This window comes from Cebus imitator, unplaced genomic scaffold (genome assembly GCF_001604975.1).
Source record: "Cebus imitator isolate Cc_AM_T3 unplaced genomic scaffold, Cebus_imitator-1.0 Scaffold90, whole genome shotgun sequence".
NCBI lineage: Eukaryota > Metazoa > Chordata > Mammalia > Primates > Cebidae > Cebus > Cebus imitator.
In genome coordinates this window covers 5,621,185-5,633,564 of record NW_016107405.1, presented here as the reverse complement: position 1 = coordinate 5,633,564, position 12,380 = coordinate 5,621,185, and the positions used below count along the sequence as shown (strand labels likewise).

Here is a 12,380-nt window from a genome sequence, read left to right as displayed (position 1 = left end):
GGAGAACAGAGAATGTTAGCTATGAAAGAAAAAAAAAGAAAGGGGTAGTTACCTGAGGAGAAGGCAAGATCGGGGAATTTGTTTAATGGGTGAAACTTGAACAACTTGGTGCCACAAATTGTTAGCACCAAGAGTTGGTGGTGTGATTCTAGTAGCACCACATACCAGGCCCAAATCAGAAGTGAAGAAGTTTTATTCTTATAAAGCTCATGTCCTGACTACAATCTTGGAATGGATATGTGGTTTGCACACTGAAGTTATGTACAGGATTCAATCCATGCTCACAAAATTGAGCAAAATGGGTTAATATTCTTCAACCATCTGGCAACCACTTGAGGGCCATGGTCACAAGGCAGTTATGAAATGTGAAGCCAGGGTCACTTCCCAAGGTTGCAGAGGTACAAAATACTATAAATGATATGTCACTCTTCCGAAATATTTCAATCAATTCCAAATACCAATTTTATAAGAAAAGAAGTAACAGGGTGAGGAAGAGACACAAAAATCAAAACAAAAGTACTAGAATTTATGCGTTTGTACTGGCACAGCATTGTTGAATTGAAATAAAATAGGCATACTTTTAAAATTGAATCAACATGGGGACACAGTGAAAATGAAAATAAAAAAATGTTAAGCCAGATAATTCTGCAAATTCAGATGGATGTCCTCTATCTGGCCATAAATAAAAATGTATCTGTAGTATACATTTTTCAATTAACCCAGCCTTACTCTGATTAATTATTCCCTTAGCATCCAATTAAAACTTAGATATTTAAGGACAGGCATGGTGGCTCATGCCTATAATCCCAGTATTCCGGGAGGCCAAAGCAGACCGATCACTTGAGGTCGGGAGTTTGAGACCAGGCTGGCCTATGTGGTGAAACTCCATCTCTACTAAAATACAAAAATTAGCCAGGCATTTGTGGTGGGCACCTATAAAACCAGCTACTCAAGAGGCTGAGGCAGGAGAATCACTTGAATCCACAGGCAGAGGTCGCAATGAGTGAAATCGCACCACTGTACCCCAGCCTGGGCAACAGGGTGAAACTCCTTCTCAAAAAAAAAAAAAAAAAACTAAAAAAAAAAAAAAAAAAAAAAAAAAAAAAAAAAAGGTAGATATTCAATATCCATTATATTATTTTCAACTTGTTAATATATCTGCAGTGAATTATGTTTATATATTTTATCTCTCCAGCAATGCTACAGGTTTCTACGTAATGTCAGCCATTTCACATTCAATCATTGATTCATTCAATAAAAATTTATGGAGTATATACCATATTCCAGGCCCTATGCTAGGCCCTTGGGGATACATCATAAAAGAGATCAAATCCAATAAAAAATATAAAACAAAACGAAGTATCCCTTCCTCATGGCACTTGCATACACCAAATTTCCAATAATAGAAGCTGGTCCTTGGTCTTAGAATTGTGAATTTGCTACTCCCACTAACTTAATTCCTTGAATAAAATCAATACAAATAAAGTTTAATATCTTAATTTGCCTTCAAAATGCCAAAAAAAAGGAAATGAATTTAATTAAAATAAACAAATTGCAAGTCGACTCAACATTTTTACTTTGGTACAATGATTTAATAGTTATGTTTTATCTTTTATCCCCACTCATTCTCACTTTTATCTGGCATCAGACCTGTGCTGTTGGCACGAGATTCAGCCTAGCTCATTCTAGACTATGAGTGGCACAAGGAGTAAGCATTGTGACTCAAGAGTCTCCAGGATTTTTCACATTGAGCCAAGAACAAAGGGCTCTTACTTCCATGGTCCTTGAGGATAGGAGCAAAGAGTTCTAACCAAGGACCCACTGTATGTAGAAAGCTGGCCTGGTCTCAGAAAATAAAACCAGCATAAGGGAAATGCCACCAGGTGGCATTTGAGTCCTTGGTCCCATTGAGTCCCTAAGACCAGTTCTCCACCTAGGTTTTCACACAGTTCAGGCTTCATGAGCCAATAAATTCCATTTCATTTACTTAAGCTAATTAATTGGGTTTCTGTCACTGGCAATCAAAAGGGTCCTAACCTTTTGATTGGAAAGGAAACTGAGAAATTCTTTATGGTGGGGACTACCATTTCTATAAAGCAAGGCAGTACAGATCGCAGCTGGAATCATGGCTCCATCATTCATTAACTGGAAAAATATATCATCTCTCTGAGCCTCAGTTTGCTTTTCTGTAAAATGGAGATAATGATGCTTTCCTGTGGCCAAGAGGAGATATTCTATCTGGCATGTAATAGGTACTCAAAAATACACAATTTTTACATTTGTTTGATAGCCAGTAGCCATTATCTTAAGACTTCCCAGGGAGTATATTTATATCCAAGTATTACAATTTTGAAAGCAAATATACACACTTTGCTTCATAATGGATTACTCTAGTTTTCACAAAATTCATCTCATGGTCTCTAATGAGATAAATTCTCTGAAACCAAACATGTATCAGGAAGAAAAAAGTCATTTTTCAGGAAAATGATTATTTTTCTTTTATGATTTCATTGTTTAATTCTCCATTTAGTCAACATTTCAGCATGAAAATCAGATTTTTTTTTAAGAGAGAGAGGGTCTTGATCTTTCACCCAGGCTGAAGTACAGTGGTGCAACCCCAACCTCGAGCTCCTGGGCTCAAGTGATCCTTCTGCCTCAGCCTTCTGAGTAGCTGGGAATACAAGCATGCACCACCATGCCCATATAACTTTTTTCTTTTGTGTAGAGATGCAATTTGGCTATGTTGCCCAGGTTAGTTTCAAACTCCTGGTCTCAAGGAATCCTCTCATCTCGGCCTCCGAAATAGTTGGGATTACAGGCATTAGCCAGCATACCTGTCTCCTAATTTTAAATATAAGAATTAAGCCCACGAAATGTTTGCTTTCTCTTCTCTAAATAATAATATGAATTTCTATCTTCAACTAAACAATGTACATGAACATACCTTTCCAATTTTTCAGATAGATTGTCAGCAGAATCAGCAGAAGGGATTTGGTATATGTCTGACAATTCCAGGCGCTGTCTGTATCCTTTCTTCAAAATTGGTCTGGTCCAGCTAAAATAAAGAGAGAAGGATCAGATATTCACTTGATTTGGTCTCCAATACAGATTTGAAATCTGATACCTATTCAAATTTTCTGGCATGTAGAAAATTAGGTACATGCGAATATGAAAATAAGTCAATCTCTATAAGTACCAGGCTTCATTTCTTACAGGCTACACCTGTATAAAACGTCAACATCTCTGAATTAATGTGACAGTCACTTTGTCAGAGGGATTGGGAATAATGATACAATTTTTCCCAGGGAAAAAAACAAGCTGCTGAACATTCCATATTTAAATTATTTTTTTGAAAAATAACTTCCCCCAAATCATCATACACTAGCAGTTTATAACAAACTGTGGAAATCCAGCCTCTTCCATTTCAAATATAAAATGAACTCTGAATGACAAGACAGGCACTTAATCAACAGCCTTATATAATTTTGTTACTGCAGCATAGCATACTCAGCAATGAGCTATTTGTTGAAGGAACTGAGTGTAGCGAGAGTTAGTGACTAGTTTCTATCAATTTGTTGACTTAATTATCATGTTTGAATCATTACTTGAGGGTAGGACTATAACTTTCTTACGTTTTGCCTTCTTACTCCATAGCAGCTACACTCATCTGACCTCTAAGCACCAATAAATAATAATTTATAACGGAAACTAGTAAAGTTGTCATGGGAAATTACTATGCAATATATCCTAGTGATTTTTACAAATATTGTTTCTAACTATTGAGGATAAGGTAGGATAATCTGTATTATCCTACAGATAATACAGATAGGAAAATCTAGAAAGAAGAAAGGGGAAGAGGGGGCAGAGGAGGGTTGTGACATCAATCATATACAAAGAGAAATTTTTAAATAAAATTCGAGAGTATTGATAGCTTTCTCAGGTAAAATTTTATGTATTTATTAAAAAAAGGAATTGAACTTGGATTTAGTGAGTCCCAAACCTATGCTTTTTCCCTCAGGATCTTTCTTTTCTCTGGAGAATTCTAAAATTTGGCGTAATTCAGACCTTATTTGGTAATGTACCGAAATGCATTTTAAACCACCAAAAATCAAAATGGAGTGTCTTAGCAATATCTGAGAAGCAAGACAAATCCATAATAGAAAATATATTCTAGCAAAGCCATTCAAACAAAAGAGAAAGTACTATGCCAAATGCAAACATATTGACATTGTTCTGGGGCAAAACTTTGCAGGTGGCCTTCATGTCCAACTTCAATGCTCCTACCCTAAAGCTCCAGGTCCTTCTTCATACTTCCTTGGTCTGAAACTTCTTCAGTAGGCTCCTGCCCTGGGTTCCCAATATCTCTACAACTTGTCCTTCATTGAAACTTAACTGAATTAGGGCTTCAAGGTTAAGTGACTTCATTAACTATTTCTTAACTAAGATATTAATGAGTGACTATAATTTACTATGTCATATTTTCCTCTTAATTTGCAATATCTGCATTTTAACAAGAGCTTTCTTTAATAAAGAGTGCTAATTAGGTTTAATCTTCATTGCCCAATCTGATTCACTTGTAATTTTTCCTGGAGAGCAATAATGAAAATCGTTGAGACCAATCTGAATACAGCAGGAAAATGAGTGCCATGATCATGCAGGGTCTTCAATGGGCATCATCTGAGAAAATGATGGCACACCTATCTGGTGCACACTATCCCAGTGTCTAACATAAAGAACAAAAGGAAAGTTGAAAATATAGGTGGCAGTTAGGCTGTAAAAAAAATCTGGGATGTCAATTTATGATATAATTTAGATTATGAGCCCTTGTAAACTAAAGCCAAGAAGTGAAAACGTAAACTAGTGTTTACTAATAATAAAAAACAGCATATATTTAGCACTTTCCAAAGTCCCTTCATAAACATGAGCAGGTTGTGGCTTTCACTGGAAAATCTGCTTAAATGGGTAGAACAAAAAGGGATCATTGCCCAACTGTAAAGATAGAAAAATGGAGGCTTAGAGATGCTAAACTTGTCTAGACTATTAAATGGCAAAGCCTAGATTTTTCCACATTCTTCTGACATCATTCATTCTTTAACCATGTTCAGCTTTCCCTATTTAAGAAAAAAAAGTATGCTGGGTTGTGCTAGACAGACAGCTGGGAGAAGAGCCTGAAAGCAGGAAGAACAAAAGATAGCAGACTGCATGTAGTGATGTTGCATGCAGGCAAATATTTAACAATCCCCTCTCCCGAAAACAAAAACAAAAACTGACTTACGGCATTTGCTAATTTCTACGGTGTAAATACTCTCACCATCACCACATTAAACCAACCAAACATAAAGTCATTGAACACAGAGTCAGGAAGAGATACACAGTTGCATATTAGAATATACTACTATGAAAGTACAATAGAATATAGTCCACCTTTCAAATACAATGAACACAAATAACCTTAATAGCATAGATAATAGTAAAATGTAAAATAATTAGGAAGTGATAACTTTTGAGTTTTTTAATACATTTGTTTTAATATAATTTATTTAATTATAAGTTAAAATAATTTAAATAATGGCCATGTCTAACAATCAGCTTACAAATTTTCCAAAAATTTAACAATCAGCTCAGCTGGAAAGAGCCAAATCCAGCAGATCACTGACTTCCAGATGTCTGAAAGGCTTAGACATGAAGGTAATGGCACTGTGGATGGAAAGAAAAAGCCTGTAGAACATTTAGTAAAAAAGGAAAATGTGCTCCCACTATTAATCAATAAAGTCTGCATTTTCAATATGTTTGAAATTATTAAAATATGACACTATGTTTACAAATGAACAGAAATTCACTATGTCAATACCATACAAAAAAAGGCATTTTCATTAAATTTAAAAATAAAATCTCCTCAATCTCTTTTTAAAAATATAAACATAACTCTTTTGGTCCATATCTACGACCCAGTGACCATTCCCACAAATGGCCAGTTCATTTCAAAGAAACACAATTTGTGGGCTGCTTTTATAAAAAGCTTCCTGTGTTATCTGTGCCCATTTTTATAAGTTATGTTGCACCATGACACATAGTTTGGATTAGCAAGAATGTCATAGCCTAGCATCATCAAACCAAACAAATTCACTAATATAAAGACTTAGGTTCACCATCTATAATTATTAATGTCACTTTGTATTTCCTGGAAGGTTCACTATAATAAACCTATAGTTGTGTCCTGAAATATAAATTTGGTTTAAGGTAAATAACAATAACTAAAATCCATTAAGGATACGCTGCCCAACAATGACCACAGAGTCATCTTAAGAAAATATTTTATTTTGTGAGGTTAAACCAATAAAATTGAATGAAAACTCTGTCCCATCAAGGAGTTCTCCATGTCCTCTTCAGGCCAGTCTTGGAAATAAAAAATAAACAGACATCTATACTTAGACACTTTATGAACTATTAATTAGTGTAAAATTCCAGTCACTCTTCCTTTTGAAAAACCCTGAGTATATTAAACAAATCTAGAATTTTAAAATGCACAGTCAGGACTTTTACTTCAGCATTTCTTCCACTAGAAATCAATGGTCATCCAGGTGTTTCATGACACAAAGCAGATACACCTGGAATAACCAAAAAGCAATAAACTTGGGTCTGCCTTTCACGTGCCCCTGCTGTCTTCTCCTCTCACCTCTAGTTCATCTTATCCTTCTCCTCCATTCATAACCAGGCACTACATATTGACAACAGACTTTTAAACTTGTCTACTTAGAAATTTTGTTCAAAGTTCTGGCTATTTCTTTCTTTCTTATTGTCCTTCGCTTGTTTGTTTTTGTAGAGACAGGGTCTCACCGGCCTGCCCAGGCTTGTTGCAAATTCTGGGCTTAAGAGATCCTCCTGCCTTGGCCTCACAAAGTTCTGGAATTACAGGCATGAGCCACCACACCCAGCCTAGTTCTGGCTATTTCTAACAGAAACCAACTAATCATTCATTATGTGGTAGCAGACAGAGATCCATAAGACATATGGATTTTTACTATTTTTAAGTTTTAAACTAACTTTGAAAATAAAGTCTAGCATCCTAGATACACTGTTCTGTTCATTTAAGTATAAGAGATTTCAGATTTTATTAATGAAAAGCCCTGTCACTTGATTTTTAAAATACACACACACACACACACACACACACACACACACACACACACACACACACAGATGTCACTATATTTAGTAAATTTCATTTCTTAGGACAAAACTTCCAATTTTCATATAAAGTGACTTGTAATTCCTTACAAAGAAAAAAACTTGCCAATTATAATCACTATTAAAGCTTTGATTTTCATACAACCTATCCTCCTAAAGTCATATAATTAAACCTTATAATCATTTTTCAACTTGACATTTGCCTTTTATTAATTCAACAGAGACATCTGACATTTTCATCTGCTAAAACTTCAGATGAAGGTCAGATATCAGATCTTTCCAAGTCAAAGTGATTTTTAATGTAGAAAACAACCATGTTTCCATGTATTTAACATTACTTTTTATTTAACTAGGCAAATAAAGTAAAATGTAATAAAATAAAATATCAAATTCAAACCACTAGTTGCATGACACTTCTCCCAAATACTGACATGTTAATATACTCAGACTAATAGCCTTTCCCCTTTCTGTATGAAATAACTAATACTTGAGGAACTAAATAGAGATTAAACTAGTTTGTGTAGACAAATTCAAATACATTAGAAATTTTCTCAGCATCAAATGTATTTGCCATGAGTTTGAAATAGGCCACGTGATCTGGATAGTCCTAACCAAAAAAGAAAAAAAAAAATGTTGAAGGGAGGGAAAGGAAAGAGGGGACTCACTGGAAGAGACTATGATCATAAATACCAAACTCCTAGAGCACAGCTCCACCACTTTGTTTTAGTAATTTTGATAAATGACTATGATGGGGAGGGTTGATTTGAGACTAAAGCTCATCTAGTGTCTATAAGGATATTTTTCTAAAATCATAAATAAGGTTTTGAATGTCACAATTATTTTACCCAATTTAGATTCAGTGTTATTTAGTCAGATGTATTTTTCTCAAGGAATCATAATAAAAATAAGACTTGACAAAGTGATAGTATCCAGCTCTCAAAAAGTACTGTGTAAAACTTGTAGGCTTCAAGAACTCAATTTAAAATCACAGCATTGGGGTCAAGTTGCAAATTTCCCCTCCTCTGATGCCATAAGGTATTTAGCAGTGTTTGCTGCTTCTCCATAAAATGGTGAATTTATAAGCAATAACCACTTGGTCAGCTTCATCAATTTTGGAGAGTATATGCTTACTAAAGATAAACCATGTGTGTGTTTGAGTTAATTGTTCCCAAGGCTTAATTTTATCAAGGGACTTGTAGAAGTTCTTTTTCTTTCTCTAGATAAGTAAACAGCATCAAAGTGGTCGATTAATTTCAGAAGCTCCGCAGAACTAATTATTTGCTGCTAAACAAAAGATTATAAACCAATACTGAAAAATATTCTGGAGGTCCAGGATTTACAACCATACAGGCACCCTAGTGAAAATTAATTTTTTAACTTAATGCCCAATGAATCCAAACATTAAATAGAAAACTGATCTACCCATTTCATAAGATGCTTCTAAAATATAAATATTATTAGGAACAGAAGTATATTAAGAAAATATCAAAAAATATATTTTCTTTTTTGCTTCTCTATATGCTCTAATGTTTAACAATAGCATGCATAACTTTGGAAGGAAGAAATACTTTTTCATTAAAGAAAAGGTACCTATAATTATAATGCATTAATTGCTATGGGTAACTACTAACATAAATTTTCTGGCCAAATATATTCTAACTCTATGAGGTTTCATGTAATGCTATCAATATTAATTTTCTATAAAATTACTTTTTCTTTCTCAACATGGTTGTCAGAGGTAATGTTTCACCTTGAAGAATATAAATCTCTGGTTGCCTGATGCCTACAACAAATCTGTTACTGAAAAAAAAAAAGCTGAACTAAAGATTTTAAGAAGAAACACAGCCCTGGCTTGTAATCTTGTCTCTATTATTTCCCATCCATGTAGCCTTGGAAAAAGCTCTTAAGATCTCTCAGCTGCAGTTCCTGCTGGAGATAATTACTACCATGACTCCTGTTGCTGATGTTCATGGGAGCCAAATTCAATGTTGTCTGTAAAGCACTATGACTGTACATTTTTACATACTTCTTCATATCAACTCCTTGGCTTTGGTTTAATTTTCAAAGCACCAGAGTTTATTATCGGAATTATAACAAAAATGATGGCTCACATTAGTATTCATTACCACAGACTTGCATAATTTTAAGTATTTCACATACATTATTCCATCTGATGTCCACAACAATTCAAGAGGGAGGTCTTGGTCATATCTCCATCTTACAGTTGAGAAACTGAGGCTGAGGAAGCTTAATTAATTTGTCAAAAGCAGAGTTAGAATTTTTAAAAATAGAATTGTGACACAAAAGCCCACATGTGTATCCAATTTGCCATATTATAATTAATTTTTTAAAGTAGCATACACTTAGATATACCACAAGCAGCAATAACAAAAAATAAATAAATTGGAAATTATCAAAATTAAATACTTTTGTGCTTCAAAAGACACTATCAAGAAAATTGAAAGAAAATCCAAAATCATTGGTGAGGAAAAGAAAAAACCCACAATAAAATACTACTTCATACCAAGTAGGATGGTTGTAATTTTTAAAAGTAGATAATAATAACTGTTGCAAGTATGTGGAGAAACCAAAACACTTATACAATGGTGGTAGGAATTTAAAATGATGCAACCACTTTGGAAAACAATTTGAAAATATTAAACATAAAATTACTATATGGCCCATCAATTCCACACCTAGGTATATGCCCAAAAGAAATGAAAATGTATGTCTGCACAAAAACCTGTATACAAATGTTCATAGCAGCATTATTTATGATAGATAAAAATTAGGAGCAACAAAACTATCTATCAACTGGGGAAAGGATAAGTAAAATATATATTCTTATAAATGCAATATTTCAACAATAAAAAGAATAATGCAAGCCAGGTGCTGTGGCTCACACCTATAATCCCAGCAGTTTAGGATGCTGTGGCAGTAGGATCACTTGAGCCCAGGAGTTTGAGACCAGCCTGGACGACATAGTAAGATCCTGTCTTTACAAAAAATTATAAATTAGCCAGTCATGGTGGCACATGCCTGTAGTCTCAACTACTCAGAAGACTGAGGTGGGAGGATTGCTTTAGCCCATGACTTCAAGGCTACAGTGAGCCATGATCACGCCACTGCACATTCCAACCTGGACAACAGAGCAAGGCCCTGACTCTAATAAAATAAAGAAGAATGACACACTGATACATGCTACAACAGGGGTGAATCTTTTTTTAAAAAAAATATATGCTAAGTGAAGGCTGGGTGCGGTGGCTCACGCCTGTAATCCCAGCACTTTGGGGTACCGAGGCAGGCAGATCATGAGGTCAGGAGATTGAGACCATCCTGGCCAACATGGTGAAACCCCATCTCTACTAAAATACAAAATACTAGCTGGGCGTGGTGGCACATACTTGTAATCCCAGCTACTCGGGAGGCTGACATAGGGAAATCACTTGAATCCAAGAGGCGGAGGTTGCAGTGAGCCGAAATTGCCCCACTGCACTCCAGCCTGGTGACAGAGAAAGACTCCATCTCAAAAAAAAAAAAAAAAATATATATATATATATATATGTGTGTGTGTGTGTGTGTGTATATATATATATACATATATATATACACACACACATATATGCTAAGTGAAATAAGCCAGTCACAAAAGAACACTTTGTTCCATTTACATAAAATTTCCAGAATAGGCAAATCTATACATATGGAAAGTACATTTGTAGTTGCCTAGGGCAAGCAGGGTAATTTGGAATAAGGAATGACTGCTAATAGGAATGGAGCTTCTTTTCGCAGTGACTAAAGTGTTCTAAAATTGATTATGGTGATAGACAACTCTTTGAATATATGAACAAAATTATTGAATTCTATGCTTTAAATGGGTAAGTTGTTTTGAATATGAATTGTATCTCAATAAAGTTATTAAGAACAATAGCATATAGAAATCAACTGTCAGTGTTAATATTAGAAAGTTTTACAAAACATTTGATTTTTCACTCCTAGAACTGGTGAAATCAAAATTTTCATTATAGTGACTTTGATAATCTAAGCTCTTTTAAATATGTTAATAACTGGTTGGCTACAGCAAGTGATTTAAGATTACATGCATAGCTCATGAGAAGATCTAAGGATTGGTGACATGCACCATAAGTTGTGTAAATTGTTTGTTTTTTTGTCCTCCAGAATCAATGAACTTCACTTCTGGGACTATTATGAATTCAAATAAAAAGTGGTCAAGGCAACGGTATTGTAAAGAAATCAAGGAACATGTACCATTGGCATTGAAAGGCCACTTCTAACAGCTGTATCTAATTCACTCACATGACTTGGATTTCAAAGCCTCAAGCACTTAAGAGGCAATAATAAGCAATGCCCCCGCCCCCCAAAAAGACCTGACCCACCTTGAAAGATAACAGAAGAAACAAAGCATTGTGATTTATAGTTGATGCCCATCTACTTTACAGAAGCATCCACAGAGTGCCTTTCCATGATTTGGGGTTGATTTTTATTCTATTGAGGCATTATGCCACCAATAAGAGCCATGAAACTGTAGCTGGAACAACTGGCTAGAAAGAAGAATGATTACCCTATAAACTGCTGCATCCTGTATGAGTTCATATTTAGGAGCTCTTTGCTCACAAGACAAGGGATACCATTGCTCTCTAATTAGAGATTTTTATTTCTATTGGCAATAAAAATATATTTGAAACCAAGAAAATAAGGAAGAGGGGAAATTGATTGGCCTTAAGATTTTACGGTAGAAATGCCACTAGGTTACTGGCTGGCATTTTTAAAGCTTAAATAGAGAAACTTGTGCCACTGTCAAAATTTCATCACTATTACTGTTAGACAATCACATTCTAGAAAACAGAAGCAGAGAAGCAGTTTCAAGCATGTCCATTCGTAGCTGAGAGGGGAAAAAGGAAAACAAGTTCCACCTCTCTTCTGCCTAATATAGAAACAAAATAGACATTACATGAGTGATATGAGGATATCTCCCATATGATACATTGATTTAACTTTGCTGGTATTTGTTTTATAATTATTCCATTTATTTGGTATTTCCTCTCTTTTTCTAGTCCTCAAAATCTCTTATTGAAGTTCTTTGTTTATCTACCTTGTTCAGATACCATCACTAGGACCTAAAGTAAACACTCTCTAATGGGCTTCTCTGTCTTTTGACAGAGAAATACCCA

The 12,380-nt window shown here is 34.8% G+C and overlaps 1 protein-coding gene across 2 annotated transcripts in view; it reads right to left on the bottom strand.

The window, feature by feature from the left end:
• CFTR (CF transmembrane conductance regulator) overlaps nucleotides 1–12,380 on the bottom strand; it is a 181,946-nt gene that overhangs the window by 155,044 nt on the left and 14,522 nt on the right. For both annotated transcript variants that reach the window (XM_017535077.1, XM_037740808.1), the window contains exon 2: nucleotides 2,945–3,055. In XM_017535077.1, coding sequence (XP_017390566.1) covers nucleotides 2,945–3,055 — 111 coding nt within the window. The remainder of the gene's footprint in view (nucleotides 1–2,944; nucleotides 3,056–12,380) is intronic.